The sequence below is a fragment of the Bubalus bubalis genome, chromosome 2, assembly GCF_019923935.1.
Source record: "Bubalus bubalis isolate 160015118507 breed Murrah chromosome 2, NDDB_SH_1, whole genome shotgun sequence".
Classification (NCBI taxonomy): domain Eukaryota; kingdom Metazoa; phylum Chordata; class Mammalia; order Artiodactyla; family Bovidae; genus Bubalus; species Bubalus bubalis.
Genome location: NC_059158.1, coordinates 89,601,112 through 89,619,497, shown reverse-complemented (window position 1 = coordinate 89,619,497; position 18,386 = coordinate 89,601,112). Strand labels below are relative to the sequence as shown.

At 39.9% G+C, this 18,386-nt stretch overlaps 1 protein-coding gene across 3 annotated transcripts in view; it reads left to right on the top strand.

Annotated features, from left to right (window-relative positions):
- DAPL1 (death associated protein like 1) overlaps positions 1-18,386 on the top strand; it is a 109,039-nt gene that overhangs the window by 69,955 nt on the left and 20,698 nt on the right. Inside the window, exon 1 of one of the 3 annotated variants that reach the window (XM_006067571.3) lies at positions 15,946-16,094. The exons of the other annotated variants lie outside the window; for them this stretch is intronic. Coding sequence (XP_006067633.1) covers positions 16,037-16,094 — 58 coding nt within the window. The 5' untranslated portion in view covers positions 15,946-16,036. Of the gene's footprint in view, positions 1-15,945; positions 16,095-18,386 lie in introns of those variants that run through there. 3 annotated transcript variants of the gene reach the window in all.

Here is an 18,386-nt window from a genome sequence, read left to right as displayed (position 1 = left end):
GGTTGGAAATCCTGGACAAGACAGACTGGGACAGCACGAGATTTCATCACCCTACTCTAGGAATTGCTTATTTCTGGAATTTTCCATTTAATATTTTCAGACTATGGTTGACCACAGCTAACTGAAACCACAGAAAATGAAACTGTAGATCAGGAGGGATGACTGTATACTCAGCATCAGTAACATGTTTAAATTGCCATGAGTTGCCACATGCCATGAGATCTAAATAACAGATTCCACTCTCCTAATTCCCTTCCCCACCACTTCCAAGCATATGCAAAGATAAAAATGTTGAGGTTGTTGGAGAAGGAAATGGCAACCCACTCCACTATTCTTGCCTGAGAAACCCCATGGACAGAGAAGCCTAAAAAAAAAGAAAAGAAAAAAAATTGTTGAGGTTGTAAATGTCTATCAACAGATGAATGGGTGAAGAAGATGTGGTACATATATACAATGGAATATTACTCAGCCATTAAAAAGAATGAGATAATACCATCTGCAGCAACATGGTTAGACCTGGAGATTATTCTTCTAAGTGAGGTAAATTAGAGAAGGACCAATATCATATGAGATTGCTTACATGCTGAATCTAAAAGAAAAAATAACACAAATGAACCTGTTTGCAAAACAGAGACAGGCTCACAGACTTGGAAATGAACTTACAACTGGAGGCAGGGGGAAGGAATGGAAGGAAGGATAAATTGGGAGTTTGGGATTTACATGTACACACTGCTAAATTTAAAATAAATTCCTTTCTATGAAAAAAAAAAAAAAAAAAAAAAGCTGAGGTTGCAAGTCAGCTTGTGTTAAAATCCATGCATGGGCTGAAGAGGCCCAGAATCCAGAGTCTAGATTTTTGTCCTAACTGTTCTGCGTCATGAAATCCATGGCTTTGTGTTTACCACACCTACACAGAGACACAGGATTTCAAATAGTATATAACCCAAGCGAAGAAAAGAAAACCAAGGGACTATTTTTCAAAATCTCTTTTGTTGTCATCATATAAGATAAAAAGGAATCATGTTATCATTACCTACCTTGAAAAGGTATTATATTCAGAAATAAGATTATTGGGTGATATAATTCACTAAATTTATTGATATACTATGAGAATTTTAGTATAATATATACATGTGTGTCTTATTTTTTTAATCTCCAACCAAAGCTATAAAAGAGCAGATGATTTTTGGAAAGTAGATATTCTCTCACAACTTCTCTTTAGGAACAGTTGAAATCAGAATTCTCTAAGTCTGTCAGTCTCTTCAGATTTTCATCAATTTTTCCATTTCTAAAGCACATCAATCACCATATACATCCACAGCACAATATCCAAGGGAGAACAAAGAACATGTGCCTCCTTTTCAAGCCTGCCCACACCCCAACCCACACAAACATACATCTTTTGCTGCAGGCAGGTTATTGTAGTTTCTTTCATACATGCAAGAAAGAGAAGGCCCAAAGCATGGGCATCTGTAGAAATCTTTCAAAGAAGACATTTTGCTTCTAATTTCATCAGTTTATCATGTTTCATACCACAGCATAGCCGTGAGATATATTTAGAAAAGTCATTTTTAATGGTTTAAATGGATTTAGCTAATAGGATTGAGAGAATTATAAAAAAAATTCAGAAAATAGGATTATTCACTGTTGTGTTTCTATTATCTTATTAAAAAAATATTTTTACATGGGAGCATAGTTGATTAACAGTGTTAGTTCCAGGTGTACAGAAACTGATCCTATTATACATATACACATGTCTATCCATTTTCAAATTCTTTTCCCATTGAGGTTATTGCAGAATATTGAGCAGCATTCTCTGAGCTACATAGTAGGTCCTTGTTGTTTATCTATTTTAAATATACCATTGTGTATCTGTTAATCCAAAATTCTCAATTTATCCCTTTCCCACCTTTCCCGCTTGTAACCATAAATTTGTTTTCTGTGTCTATGAGTCTACTTCTGTTTTGTCAATAAGTTCACTTGTATCACTTTTTAGAGTCCATATATAAGCAATATCATGTGATTTTTCTTTTTCTATCTGACTTACTTCACTAAGTACGATAATCTCCAGGTCTATCCATGTTGCTGCAAGTGGCATTATTTCAATATTTTTAATGACTGAGTAATATTCCACTGTACATATGAATCACATCTTCTCTATCCATTCATCTGTAGATGGGGATTTAGGTTGCTTCCATGTCCTGGCTATTGTAAACAGTGCTGCAATAAACACTGAGGTGTATGTGTCCCTTCAAACCATGTTTTTATCTGAATAAATGCCCAGGAGTGGAGTTACTGGGTCATATGGTAGCTCTGTTTTTAGCTTTTAAGGAGCCTTCATACTGTTCTCCATAGTGACTGTGCCCATTTACACTCCTGCCAATAGTGTAGGAGGGTTCTCTTGTTTGCACACCCTCTCCAGCATTTATTGTTTGTAGAGTTTTTGATGACGGTCACTCTGCCTTGTGTGAAGCGATAACATCTTTGTAGATTTGATTTGCATTTCTCTAATAATTAATGATGTTGAGCATCTTTTCATGTGCCTGCTGGCCATCTGTATGTCTTGTTTGGAGAAATGTCTAGGTCTTCTTCTGCCCAGTTTTTGATTATGTTGTTTGTTTTTCGGATATTAAACCACAGGAGCTGTTTGTAAACTCGAGAGTATTTCGATGTCAGTCTCATCATTTATAAATATTTTTCCTGTTCTTTGGGTTGTCTTTTCATTTTGTTTATGGTTTCTTTTTCTTTGCAAATGGTTTTGACTTTATTTAGGTCACATTTATTTTATTTTTATTTCCATTACTCTAGGAGATGCGTTGGAAAATGTATTGCTGTAATTTATACCAAAGAGTGTTCTGACTATGTTTTCCTCTAAGAGTTTTATAGTATCTGGCCTTACATTTAGGTTTTTAATGAATTTTGAATTTATTTTTGAGTTAAAGATTGTTCTAATTTTATTTTTTTACACATAGCTGTCCAGTTTTCCCAGTACCATTTTTGAAGAGACTGTCTTTCCTTCATTGTATAGTTTTGCCTCCTTTGTCATAGATTAATTGACCGCAGGTGCATGGGGTTATTTCTGGGCTTTTTATCCTGTTCCATTGGTCTATATTTCTGTTTTTGTTTCAGTGAAAGTTAGTTGCTCAGTTATGTTTGACTCTTTGCAACCCTGTGGACTACAGCCTGCCAGGCTCCTCTGTCCATGGAATTCTCCAGGCAAGAGTACTGGAGTGGGTTGCCATTTCCTTCTCCAGGGGAGCTTCCCAACCCAGGGTTTGAACCCAGGTCTCCCACACTGCAGGTGGACTTTTTACTGTCTGAGCCATGAGGGAAGCCTTTTGTTTCAGTACCATACTGTTTTGATGACTAACTTTGTAGTATAGTCTGAAGTCAGGGAGCCTGATTCCCCCAGCTCCATTTTTCTTTCTCATGATTGCTTTGACTACTCGAGATCTTTTGTGTCTCCATACTCTATTATGTTATTTGAATAATAGAGAAATATCTTTTACCCAAGATGATCATGAAGTAGATATTCACTTCACCTAAACATGTAAGCACTTAGAAACAGATATTGTCGAGTGGCATTGGAAAAAGTTATTTTCCTTTGAGATACCACAGAGGCTAATTGTCCTAGAGAAAATGCAATTTTTAAAGTAGCATAAAACAAAGAAACTAATTGCCATCAAACAAGTACTTCTTGAGGACCTTCAGGTTGGTCATATCTAGGATACAATGAAATTCTCTTTCATCAAACCCATAGAGCATTATGGATGTGGGAGTGGGATGATTGTAGGAGCATCTAACAGACTGATGGAATCAGGGAAGGCTGTGGGTCAACCAGAGCAGGGAGCTGTAGAGAGAAAGGAAAGTGAAAGCTCAGAAGCGAGGAAGACAGGGTGAGCAATAGACATTCAGACACTTTTTAGGAAACTGAAAGCCATTGTGATCACAGCTCAGACCTCAGACATCAAGTCTTTTTGGGAAGACATTTTCCAAGCCCCCTAACCTTTTATTAACATTTTAGAGGCAGAAGCATTTTTAAAAGTGAGATATAAAAAGCAAGATAAGGACATTTTTATTCCAAGTCAAATGAAAAGAAAAAGAAACAGAAAAATGCCTGAAATACTTCGTTCGACACAATGAGCCTTCAAATACCTGAATGTTGAACTAAAAGAACAATTTTCTTCTGAGGCTCACTATATTAAACATGAGAGCTCTTTACATCACGTGTTCTTTCCTCCCAAAATGAAGGGGTGCATTTCTCCTTTGGCACTTCATTTTCTATAGAGAGATAAGTTTTGTTTTCACTCTCTAATAGCATTTTTAAAAAGCAGAATGTCAGTAAAACTGACAGACAACCTCAACATCACACAGAGAGAGATAGCCAGACTTTGTGTGTCTCTTGACATGATTCAGGAGGACGTGCATGATAGCCCCCATCAAGTATAATTATCCCCCCCCACCAAATAATAATAAACCTGAATCTAATCAAGTCTCTAGATCTAAACACCAGTTTGCAGGAAATACAGTCTGCAGGAAAACATGGTAAACACAATATGACAAATCCAGCAAAATGTGGAATGTGGCAAGTTCTACAGGACTATAGACCCAACTTCTTCAACATATAAAAACAAGAAAGAAACCAAGGGGAGGGAACCTGTAGATTTAAGAAAAGTTAACAGACATATGTCCACCAAATGCAATATGTGTACTGGTTTGAGCAAACCATCTATAAACAAAAATTTAGGAGAGAATCAGGCAAATTTGAATATTGACTAAAGATCTGATGAAATTAAAGAATGCCTATTGATTTTGTTTAGGAGTCTAATTGTACTATTTTAAAATAATAGAAACCATGATGAAATTGTTTAACACCAGGGACTTTGCATCTAAACAGTTCAAGGTGCATGGGAATTTTTGTGTGTGAGGGGGAAGCTGTGGGTGTGAGGGAAGGTTACATTTGAAATAAAATTGGCCACGTGTTGATGATTGCTGAAGCTGGATAACAGGTACATGGTTGTTTGTTGCATTGTTCTCTCTTCTGTATATGATTGAAAATATCAGTAATAAAAAGGTTTTGTTTAATGACTAAAAAATAATTCCTTTAGAGGAGACTTCTGACATATACATCAATAATCTATATGTACTTTCTAATTTACACAAGAAAATTATCAGTGTTGTTTGCTATACTCATGAAAGTGTACAAAAGCTTCTAAAAAGTAATAAGAAAATGACCAAAATACCAACAAACCAATAGAAGAATCAAAGTAATTTATGAATAAATGATTCATAACACATCAATAGAAAATACCACTGTTAAACATTAAAAGATATTCAACTTTACTCATACTAAGAGAAGTGCAGATAAAAATAAAATACTGTATTTCACCTCTCAGCTGACAAATATCAAAAGTTGGCATATTGACAATACCATAGGAGGAAAGAAGAAAGAGAAGTTGCTCATTCGTGTCTGACTCTTTGCAACCCTATTGACTGTAGCTTACCAGGCTCCTCCATCCATAGGATTTTCCAGGCAAGAGTACTGGAGTGGGTTGCCATTTCCTTCTCCAGGGGATCTTCCCAACCCAGGGATCAAACCCAGGTCTCCCGCATTGCAGGCAGATGCCTTACTGTCTGATCCACCAGGGAAGCCAAAGGAAAGGTACTCATATGTTTCTGGTGAGAATTGCCCTCCAAATTTTATGGAGGACAACTTGGCAATATCAGTATTATAAACCCATGTGCCTTTTGATACAGCAGTCTACTTCTAGGAATTTATCTTACAGATAAACTGGCACACACAGGCAGTACTGCATTTGTACAAGATCATTCACTGTAACATTATTTGGAATAATAAATGGCTAGAAACAACTTAAATCTTCATCAGAAAGGTACTAATAAAGTAATTTAACTAATAAAGTAAATTGTGATATATCCAAACAACAGAGGGTTATAAAGTCACTAAACAATAGCAAAAATTTTATGTCTAATTAGAAAACTATGTTCAAGATATACCGTAAGTGAAAAATGTTAGGTATATAATATATACACATATGACCATATGTGTTATAAAAAGAAATACACACACACACACACACACACACTTCTATAATTTCTTAGGAAAACTGATAACCTTGGTTGCTCCCAGAGACCTGGAAGATGAAGAAAGGTGGGCAAGGATTGGGGAACAAGTGCATATAGATTCACTATATATGCTTTTGTATCTTTTGAGTTTTGAATTATAGGAATATGTTATTTATTCAATAAGTAAAAATGTAAAACTCTTTGGAGATGTTAAGTTAGATGACTAATTTGTAGGAGACCTAAGACAGGTCTTTGTCAATAAAGAGATATATAATAAATACTTTGCAAGGGCTCAGAAATCACGTGAAGTAATCCCCAGGCTCAGAAATTCATTCCCTACTCCATGTGGCACCAAGAGAAGGCTGCCATAGACAAGTATGTCTTAGCCCTTTAAGCCAACGGACCAAGTGAACACTTTCTCCATAGAATCACCCCCACATGCCAACATCTTGCCTAGAGTACATTTCATGGGGAAACAACAGAGAAAATATTGAATGAAAATAAAAGAGAAAACAAAGATCCAGGCTAAAGATGAAAATTACAGCAAAGTCTATGAATTTCCAGCTCTGGTTTTCCCTCTAACAGGAAAGGCACGAGCACCTTGGGCAGGAGAGGAAAGCCACGGGCAGAGCAGATAGTCAAACACTGGCCCACAAAAATCTGGTGCCCGGCAACCCTGCAAGGCATCTCTTTCCCATGGCTAGTCTGGCCATGGTTAGAACTTTGTTCAGAATCTTTGGTACCTGGGACTTTCTAACACATCGACATATAACCTGGTATTAGCGTCTGCCGCTCAGAGAGTAATGTTGCTCTTGGACTGTTTTCTTATCTGTGTGCAATACAGATTCCCAGTAGAACTTTTCAGGTGCTTGATGGTTGTGTCAAGCACCTGGACAATAATACAGATTAGGCCAACAATGGCTCAATAGCAGCTTCCAATCATTTCTCTGCCATTTTATAATATTTTACAACTAGTTTGCCTCTCTTTAGGTCATACCTGAATGGTCTAGTGGTTTTCCCTAATTTCTTCAATTTAAGTCTGAATTTGGCAATAAGGAGTTCATGATCTGAGCCACAGTCAGCTCCTGGTCTTGTTTTTGTGGACTGTATAGAGCTTCTCCATCTTCTAAATCAAATCCCTTATGATTATACAGTGGAAGTGAGAAATAGATTTAAGGGACTAGATCTGATAGATAGAGTGCCTGATGAACTATGGACTGAGGTTCCTGACATTGTACAGGAGACAGGGATCAAGACCATCCCAATGGAAAAGAAATGCAAAAAAGCAAAATGGCTGTCTGGGGAGGCCTTACAAATAGCTGTGAAAAGAAGAGAAGCAAAAAACAAAGGAGAAAAGGAAAGATATAAACATCTGAATACAGAGTTCCAAAGTATAGCAAGAAGAGATAAGAAAGCCTTCCTCAGTGATCAATGCCAAGAAATAGAGGAAAACAACAGAATGGGAAAGACGAGAGATCTCTTCAAGAAAATTAGAGATACCAAGGGAACATTTCATGCAAAGATGGGCTTGATAAAGGACAGAAATGGTATGGACCTAACAGAAGCAGAAGATATTAAGAAGAGGTGGCAAGAATACACAGACAACTGTAGAAAAAAGATCTTCATGATCCAGATAATCACAATGGTGTGATCACTCACCTAGAGCCAGACAACCTGGAATGTGAAGTCAAGTGGGACTTAGAAAGCATCACTACGAACAAAGCTAGTGGAGGTGATGGCATTCCAGTTGAGCTATTTCAAATCCTGAAAGATGATGCTGTGAAAGTGCTGCACTCAATATGCCAGCAAATTTGGAAAACTCAGCAGTGGCCACAGGACTGGAAAAGGTCAGTTTTCATTCCAATCCCAAAGAAAGGCAATGCCAAAGAATGCTCAGACTACCGCACAATTGCACTCATCTCACACGCTAGTAAAGTAATGCTCAAAATTCTCCAAGCCAGGCTTCAGCAATACGTGAACCATGAACTTCCAGATGTTCAAGCTGGTTTTAGAACCAAATTGCCAACATCCTCTGGATCATCGAAAAAGCAAGAGAGTTCCAGAAAAACATCTATTTCTGCTTTATTGACTATGCCAAAGCCTTTGACTGTGTGGATCACAAGAAACTGTGGACAATTCTTTAAGAGATGGGAATACCAGACCACCTGACCTGCCTCTTGAGAAACCTATATGCAGGTCAGGAAGCAACAATTAGAAATGCACATGGAACAACAGACTGGTTCCAAATAGGAAAAGGAGTACGTCAAGGCTGTATATTGTCACCCTGCTTATTTAACTTACATGCAGAGTACATCATGAGAAACGCTGGGCTGGAAGAAGCACAAGCTGGAATCAAGATTGCTGGGAGAAATATCAATAACCTCAGATATGCAGATGACACCATCCTTGTGGCAGAAAGTGAAGAGGAACTCAAAAGCCTCTTGATGAAAGTGAAAGAGGAGAGTGAAAAAGTTGGCTTAAAACTAAACATTCAGAAAATGAAGATCATGGCATCTGGTCCCATCACTTCATGGCAAATAGATGGGGAAGCAGTGGAAACAGTGGCTGACTTTATTTTGGGGGGCTCCAAAATCACTGCAGATGGTGACTGCAGCCATGAAATTAAAAGATGCTTACTCCTTGGAAGGAAAGTTATGACCAACCTAGATAGCATATTCAAAAGCAGAGACATTACTTTGCCAACAAAGTGCTGTCTAGTCAAGGCTATGGTTTTTCCAGTGGTCATGTATGTGAGAGTTGGACTGTGAAGAAAGCTGAGCGCTGAAGAATTGATGCTTTTGAACTGTGGTGTTGGAGAAGACTCTTGAGAGTCCCTTGGACTGCAAGGAGATCCAACCAGTCCATTCTGAAGGAGATCAGCCCTGGGATTTCTTTGGAAGGACTGATGCTAAAGCTGAAACTCCAGTACTTTGGCCACCTCATGTGTAGAGTTGACTCATTGGAAAAGACTCTGATGCTGGGAGGGATTGGTGGCAGGAGGAGAAGGGGACAACAGAGGATGAGATGGCTGGATGGCATCACTGACTTGATGGACGTGAGTCTCAGTGAACTCTGGGAGTTGGTGATGGACAGGGAGGCCTGGTGTGCTGCAATTTATGGGGTCGCAAAGAGTCGGACACGACTGAGCGACTGAACTGAACTGAACTGAACTTGCCTCTCTTTATCTCTTTATGGCCGTTTTCCATCCATAAAATGGGCTGACTACATTTTACCTTTTCAGCATTGGGGACGTTTGGGTGTTGCAGAAATTGGTGTTTTCACTTATCTTCTCAAGTGTGCTTCTGTAAATAAGTGGCGATTATTATCTCCTAATGAAGACTATCCACCCCTTTGTCCTAACACCCAAGGCCCAAGGCAAGAGTATGCTCTTCACTGTTTACCTTATTAGGGCTTTCCAGGTGGTGTTTGTGGTAAAGAACACACCTGCCAGTACAGGAGACAAAAGAGATGCAGGTTCAGTCCCTGGTCAGGAATAGCCCCTTGAGAAAGACATGGCAACCCATTCTAGTATTCTTACCTGGAGAATCCCGTGGATGGAGGAGCCTGGCAGGCTACAGTCCATAGGGCCACAAGTCGACTTGCTTCAGGACTATGCCTCTATGCCATCCTGCACACAGAACAAGCCTTGTTTTGTTGCTGGGGAAATCCCCCATTTGCACAGGCGTATGTATGTGTGACAATTCAGAAACAACCTCCCTACATTCGTGTCTGAATTATTCACAGATTCTTTGTTTGGGGACCAGCAAGCGGACAGAGAAAATAGCACAAGTGTGCTGCTAAAGAACACTAGAAATTAAAAATGTGCCTGGAGGAGAGGAAACATCCAGCGTTTTGGAGAGATGGCGGCAGTTGGGGGGTGGGGGAAAGAGGGGCAGGGGCGAAGGAGTGCTACTTCTGCAAAACAGACAAAGGAAGCTGGTGAACCCAGGAGGCAGGCAGGCGCTGGAAGCTCAGAGACATCTTTCAAAACAAGACACAGGGTCCCTTGCAGGGGGCCTTCCCACTAAGCCACCTTCTCATGTGAAAGTCACCACCTTCCTGGTTAGCTTTCTTGAAGATCGTTCCTGACATAGATTTCTCATACTTTCAGAACTGGGGATTAGATGCAGTGTATAACTAATATAATGCAAAGAAGTAGATGAAAACAATAGAATGAGAAAGACTAGAGATCTCTTGAAGAAAACTGGAGATATTAAGGGAACATTTCATGCAAGGATGGGCACAATAAAGGACAGAAACAGTAAGGACCTAACAGAAGCAGAAGAGACTAAAAAGAGGTGACAAGAACACAGAAGAACTATATAAAAAAGGTCTCAATGACTGAGATAACCACAATAGTATGGTCACTCACCTAGAGCCAGACATCCTGGAGTGTGAAGTCAAGTGAGCCTTAGGAAGCATCACTATGAACAAGGCTGGTGGAGGTGATAGAATTCCAGCTGAGCTATTAAAATCCTAAAAGATGGTGGTATTAAAGTGCTGCACTCAGTAAGTCAGTAAATTTAGAAAACTCAGCAGAGGCCATAGGATTGGAAAAGATCAGTTTTCATTCCAATCCCAAAGAAGGGCAGTGCCAAAGAATGTTCAAACTACCAGACAATTGTATTCTTTTCGAATGCTAGTAAGGCTGTGCTCAAAATCCTTCAAGCTAGGCTTCAGCAGTAGGTGAACTGAAAACTTCCAGGTGTACAAGCTGGTTTTAGAAAAGGCAACGAACCAGAGATCAAATTGCCAACATTCATTGAATCATAACAAAAGCAAGAGAATTCCAGAAAAACATCTGCTTCATTGACTGTACTAAAGCCTTTGACTGTGTGGATCACAGCAAACTGAAAAATTCAAGAGATGGGAGTATCAGATTATTTTACCTGTCTCCTGAGAAACCTGTATGCGGGTCAGGAAGCAACAATTATAACCTTACATGGAACAACTGACTGGTTCAAAATTGGGAAAGGAGTACAACAAGGCTGTATATTGTCACTTTGTTTATTTAACTTAAATGCAGAGTACATCATGCAAAATGCCAGGCTGGATGAAGCCCAAGCTGGAATCAAGTTTGCCAGGAGAAATATCAACAACCTCAGATATGCATATGATATCACTCTAATGGCAGAAAGTGAAGAGGAACTAAAGAGCTTCTTGATGATGGTGAGAGGAAAGTGAAAAATCTGACTTGAAGCTCAACATTCAAACAACTAAGATCATGGCATCTGGTCCCATCACTTCATGGCAAATAGATAAGGAAAAAGTGAAATCAGGGGCAGATTTTATTTTGGGGGGCTCCAAAATCACTCCAAAACTACAGCCATGAAATCAAAAGACTCTTGTTCCCGGGAAGGAAATCTATAACAAACCTAGACAGTGTATTAAAAATCAAAGACAAATGTCCATATAGTCAAACCTATGGTTTTTCCTCACACATACATATGTGAGGGTTGGACCATAAGAAGGTTGAGTGCCGAAGGACTGATGCTTTTGAACTGTAGTGTTGGAGAAGACTCTTGAGAGTCCCTTGGACTGCAAGGAGATCCAACTAGTCCATCCTGAAGAAAATCAACCCTGAATATTCATTGCAAGGACTGATGCTGAAGCTGAAGCTCCAATACTTTGGCCACCTGATGAGAAGAGCCGACTCATTGGAAAAAAGCCTGATGCTGGGAAAGATTGAAGGCAAAAAGAGAAGAGGGTGACAGAGGATACGATGGTTAGATAACATCACCAACTCAATGGACACGGATTTGAGCAAACTCCAGGAACTAGTGAAGGACAGGGAAGACTGGCGTGGTGCAGTCCCTGGGGTCACAGAGAGTCAGACATGACTTAGCGACTGAGCAACAACAAATAACTTACATTAAAAGGAAAAAGTAAAATACAAGCATGAGATACAGACTACAAAGCTGCACGTGCATGAGGAGGTAAAATCATGGCTCCCCACACGCAGATTAAAAGAAGAAAGTACTACGATGAAAGTGTTGTATAAATTTAAAATATTATTCATGCCTTTAATATTATATTGTCCTTTCATTTAAAAAGACAAAAAGCTCCCTGGCAACCTCAGTGTCCAGAGAAGCCGTTTTACTAGGCTTTTAGCATTACAAAGCATGATCCCAAATACTTTGGTCCTAGCATGAACTGCTCTCTCCCTGCAGTTAACTAGACTAATGCCTCTCTTAAAATGAGGTTTACAAGCCTATTTAAAGGGTAATAACATACTGCTTTTCTGGGGTGAGACTTTCATCCTGATGAAGGCTCTAGTATATCTCCAAAGTAAATGATCAGGCTCGGCTCACCTCACTGGGTGCAAAACGAGTCTGGGCTTTTAGTCACTAATATAAGACAGGGCGGGGGAGCCCCTACCCGCTGAGGGGCTGCCCCGTGTGGTTCACATGCGCCCCAAGTGTCAGAATTGTGTGGAAGCAGATGGTGGCAGAGTGGGGAGGAATGTGCTAGAAGCGGCCACAAAGGAGGAAAACTGTGGTGGCCTCATCTTTCCTTCTCCCCTTCCTCTACTGACGTTTCTGCAGTACAACAGGTTGTTTGTCTCATAAGAAATCATGCTGCTATCTTATATATCCTCATTTATCGTCCTGGTATTAACTTACAGATGTTTTCCATGTTAGAAAGAACCAAAAAAGTTGAGCCTTTTATCTATTATTCTATGATGCTTGTGCTCAGTGTGTAGGGTTGGGGGCAGAATAAAGGATACTCTGTGGATTCTAACCAATTCTTCCTGTTTCCTTGCTTATTTGCTTGTCACAATCACCTCCTGAACACCATCACTCCTGTCACCTCGGATTCGAGTTTTCCTACTTGAGTTTCAAGAGCAGTAACTCTAAGAGTTTTCATCCAGGGCCATTAGAACAAAGAAACCTGAAAAGAGCCCTGAGTTGCCTACTAACTCTCCCTATGGAGGTTCACGACATACATCCACCGTGGAAAGCTCTGCATGTAAATGAGGTGAAAAGGAAAGTTATTTAATATGACTTCATGGTTACATACAGCAGCACGTGCTCAGAAGATGTCTTCCCCTCTTGAGCATGCATTATGTTTTAGTCCTATTATTAATAGTTGGTCTGTCCTTTGCACAGACTCCTAAGGGGATGGTTGCCCTTTGATGTTCTCCTCATCTTCTGCAACCTGTAGATGCAGAGAGTACTCCATGAGATCTGGGCAAGAATCACATGTCTAACTTTTATGCTACCACCCTGTGCCATTCAGAACAGTAGCCACAAGCCACTTGTAGCTATTTACATTGGACTGGATGAAAAGTTCGTTTGTTGGCACAGAAAAAAAGATGGTGCAGAAAAACCCAAATAAACTTTTCTGGCCAACCAAATATTTAAATTATTTAATTGTAATTAAAATTAAAAATTCAGTTCCTCAGGGGCACCAGCTGCATTTCGAGTGCCCGCATCACATATGGTTGTGGCTACCATTTCGGTCACAGCAGAAGCAGAAATTTCTGTCTGACCTTGTTGCCGCTGTCACTCATATAAGGAATCCTCTTAGCCTTCTTCTCATATCATCTTCTACATCCCCCATGAGCCTGTGAATTTCTCTGAAAGCACGGATGGGGTTGTGTGACCTCTGATACCCAGCCCCTAGTCCAGGGCACTTTAGGGAAGGTCACTCACAAAATATTTGCCAATAATATGGACGATCCCTTCTCTTTGCTCCTACAGCATGTGACTGCTTGGGTCAATGCTTTAGCACACTCCCCTCCCCCAAACCCCACCAATTTTTATAATTGGTTTTCATTAATTTTAAAACCAACACACACACACAAAAAAACTGAGAAAAGATAATAAAACTCAACAGGCAATACTCTCACCTGTAGACAACCACTCAAAATTCTGTAACATTTTCATCCATTTAACAAATAGATATTTTTATGTACTGAGGTATAATTTACATGTAGTATAATTCACCATTTTCATCTAACATGTGTATGATGTATGTAATTACCACTATAATCAAGATATAGAACATTTCTATCAGCCTCCAGAAGTCCCATCTCCTGCTTCTTCATGATCAAACTTCTCTTCTCGCCTCCTCCTCTGGCAATCACTGGTCTGATCTCTGTTCTGTAATTTTGACTTTTCAGGAAGGTCATATAACTAGCCTTGTCTAAGTGGCTTTTTCTGTCTCACTTCTTCCACTTAGCACAATGCTTTTTAGATTCACCCATGTTGTTGCAAATATCTTTTCCTTTCTTTTGTTGCTGAGTAATATTTTATTCTATGGCTATGCCACTGTTTATCCCTCCTACACTTGGTGGACTTTGTGGTTGTTTCTGACTTTGGGCAATTATAGAATAGAGCCGTTATAAAAATTTACACACATGTTTTTATGGGTACATATGTTTTCATTTCTCTTAGGAAAATTTCAAGGAATTAGATTGTTAGTTATGTAATAAGTATATGTTTAATTTTATAAGAAACACCAGACTTCCAAAGTGGCCTTGCCAGTTTGTATTCCCACCAGCCAGGTATGAGATCTTCACTACCATACTATATTTTCAATTTTTCTTAGATGAATCATTCTAATACATATGTGATGTAGCTCATTGTGGTTTTAATTTGTATTTCCTTAATAATTAATGATGTGGAGCATCTTTATATGTTGTCAGTATCTCTATTTGCAGAGTTTCTGTTTGAATCTTTTCCCCATTTTTAAATGGGTTTTTTTTGTACTTCTTTTATCGAGGCATGCTGCGATTCATGGGGTCGCAAAGAGTCGGACACGACTGAGCGACTGAACTGAACTGAAGAGTTCTTTATATAGTCTAGATGCCAGTATTGACAGAAATGTATTCTACCAATATTTTCTCCCAGTTTGGGGCTGGTCTTCACTTCCTTAACAATATCTTATAAAGAGAGGACATTTTTAATTGTGTGGAAGAACAAAGAGACATTTCTAACTATCTGCAATATGCTGAGCTTTGATTGGCACTGGAAATATAATAATACCTCAGCTTACATTTGTACTTTTTTCTTTTTAGCAAAATAGGTACTGTTGGTTTACAGCCTCCTTTTTCACTGTCATATCATGACTATTTTCCACATCATTAAATATTATTCAAAAACAGGATTTGTAATGTATACATAGTACTCTCATGGATATTTCTTAATTTATTTAACTATCCCTCTCTATTTTGGGGGTACTTGGGCTTCCCTGGTAGCTCAGTTGGTAAATAATCCACCTGCAATGCAGGCGACCCCAGTTCTATTCCTTGGTTGGGACAATCCGCTGGAGAAGGGATAGGCTACCCACTCCAGGATTCTGGCCTGGAGAATTCCATGGACAGGAGCCTGGCAGGCTACAGTCCATGAGGCTGCAAAGAGTCGAACACGACTCTGTGACTTTCACTTTCAAAAAATAAGAGAGAGAAATATATGATTACCACCCTTTGCAGAAATCTCTGTGAATATCCTCAATTATTTTCTTAGTATAAATGCTTACAGTTGCAAAGACTGAGACAAAGACATAACACTTTGTTTCGTAATTGCCTCTGAAGAAAGACAGCTGATGTCTTGAAGATCTCATCTTGCCCTCTTTGTCATGCCAGTACACAACAGAGAGCCTGTCACATTGTAAGTGCATTGCACATACTTGGTGGATAAATATATAGTTGGAGAGAAAAAGAATTCCCCTGAGCTTGATCCTCTCCACTTCCTCCTGTGAAAGAAAGTAAGAGTGCCCTTCACCTCTCAGATGAAGGGAATAAGAAGAAAGCATTCTTCTAAGAGAGAACTGGTCAAAAAGATGTAGGTTCCCAGAAAAGCTAGGTGCTAAGCCCTGTTGCTGCTCAGCAAAGCCCTTAAGGGGCCCCACCCCCAGCCCATATAAAGCCAGGGTGCAGTGGGGCGGCTGCAGCAGCTGGCACTCAGCCTCCAGAGCACCGGCACTGCCACTGGCCTTGGCACACACTATGGCAAATGAAGTGCAAGTCCAGCTCTCCCCACTGAAAGGGGGGCATCCTCCTGCAGGTAGGCTGCCCACCCGCCCTCTGCCCTGCAGATAGCAAGGCCCCACTGCTGCCGCCCCTGCCCCGCTTCCATCAGTGCCTTCAACAGAGATACCCCGACAGAGCCAAGGCTCTGTCTCCCGTGTTAGTTTAACTTCCTGCAAACTGATTTCCTCTTCTGTCTTTGATCCTTTTAGGCTTATGTATAAAAACCACCTGGGGACTTAACAGGCCCCGGTTTGGTTGAATTAAAGCCTAATGTTCTATGAGAGCACAAGGGATTGGGCACTGGTGGAAAGGAACAGGTGGAGAGCTTGGACCTTCCCTCTCTGGCTGTAGGTTTGTAACGACCAGTCCACACTCAAGAGGTGATTTCCTACTCATGGAAACCTTCCTCCCTAGAGGTTCCAGCTTCTAGACTCAGTCTCCCCAAGACGCCTACACATTATTTGACTTGGTGCCCAGGCAAACCAGCTTCTGCACAGAAGACAGGAATGCAGTTTCTCTCGCCCTCCTCAGGCGTGGGGTTGGCAGTGTTATCAGTAATCTCTTTAGTCTGTCACCAAGCTGAGGAGCACTTTTTTTTTTTAATTTTATTTTATTTTTTAACTTTACAATATTGTATTGGTTTTGCCATATATCAAAATGAACGAGGAGAACTTTTAAAAAAGGATACGGGCCTGGCAGGGGCTGACTGGAAAAGGTAGCTGTCGAAGTATTTTACAAAGGATCCACAGTTCTATTTTTTTATTTTTTTTTAAGTATGTTATTTATATCAATTCTCTGGAATATGGAAATTATTTTTATTGTACTTAACCATATGTTCATATAGATTGGCTGAGGCACTCAGGCCTATTTTTAGCCAGTTCGATGTTCTTTCTACTGTCTTTCTCATTTTTTTCCTTGAGAATGATCTCACGAGTTCAACTGCTTTGTTCTTGCCTTTCTCCAAATAACAAAATTTATTTGTTGGTATCATTCTTTGGCTCTTCTAAGCCAAGGTTGTTTCAGTCATCTCTGCTGCAGAGGACAATGGCAGGTATAACCTTCACAAAGCATCAAAAGCTGACACAAGGCTCAGTGGCTTTCTGGTGGGCAGCCCAGCCAAAAAAGAGTCAGAATTTTTACACTAATTCTGAGTTTACACGTCTTGGCACCCTGTCATGGTCTCTTGTGGCAGATTCGTGACTTTTTATATTTGTCATTGGATTTAAGAATAATTAACATTATCTGCATTTAAAGTTAATGATGCTAACTAATGATCAAGAACTATTGATGTCAATTATTAGAAGCTTTTGATAGTGAAAGTGAAATCACTCAGTTGTGTGTGACTCTTTGCAACTATAGCCTACCAGGCTCCTCCGTCCATGGGATTTTCCAGGCAAGAATACTGGAGTGGGTTGCCATTTCCTTCTCCAGGAGATCTTCCTGGCCCAGGGATTGAACCCAGGTCTCCCTCATTGTAGACAGACGCTTTACCGTCTGAGCCACAGGAAGTGCTGCCTGGAAGGACTAATTTAGAAGTTTCTACCTAAGGACAAAAGAAGACATCATTCTCTTCCTGCAACTTCCATCCCAATCCTTCATAAAACAGTTCAGCTAATGCCTGATTTGCTAAATGACATTTATACACAAAGAACACAGAGATAAACTCAAGCAAATAAAAATGTGAATGAAACCACCAGGAACTTTTTGTCCCCACTGCTAATGATTGCTAATTACTCTGTGTACATAGCACACCATGACGCCATCAAGCATGTCACAATGCCTCTGGCATGACAATTAATTATTATGAACCGTGACACTTCAGATAAGAGGTTTGGGATAATTAGAATGGAGATGAAGGCAGACTTTTGCCTCCCCGCTGAGAACAAGGGAACAAGAAAGCCTCATCCTTCAGCTTGTCTATTACGTAGTTTAACTCTGAACCAGATTGCTACCACACAAAATTTTATTTATAGAACAAAAATAATTCATTGCCAGAATTCCATTAAATTTCACCTGAGTTTTATAAGCAATAGATTGGCCCCAGAAAGTAGGATGCAGACATGATAAGGTGGAAAGGTCTGACATGGCCTTTGGAACTAGTCAGTCCTAGATTTAAACCCTGCCTCCTTTCCACATGGCTGAGCCTCAGTTTTCTTATCTCTAAAACAGGAGGGGGTGTGCATGCATGTTCAGTCATGTCTGACTCTTTGTGGCCCCATGGACTGTAGCCCACCAGATTCCTCTGTCCATGGAAGCGGTAATAAATAACATTGATATTGTAAGGTTGTTATGACTGTTAAGAGAGATAACCTGTGTAAGGTACCCA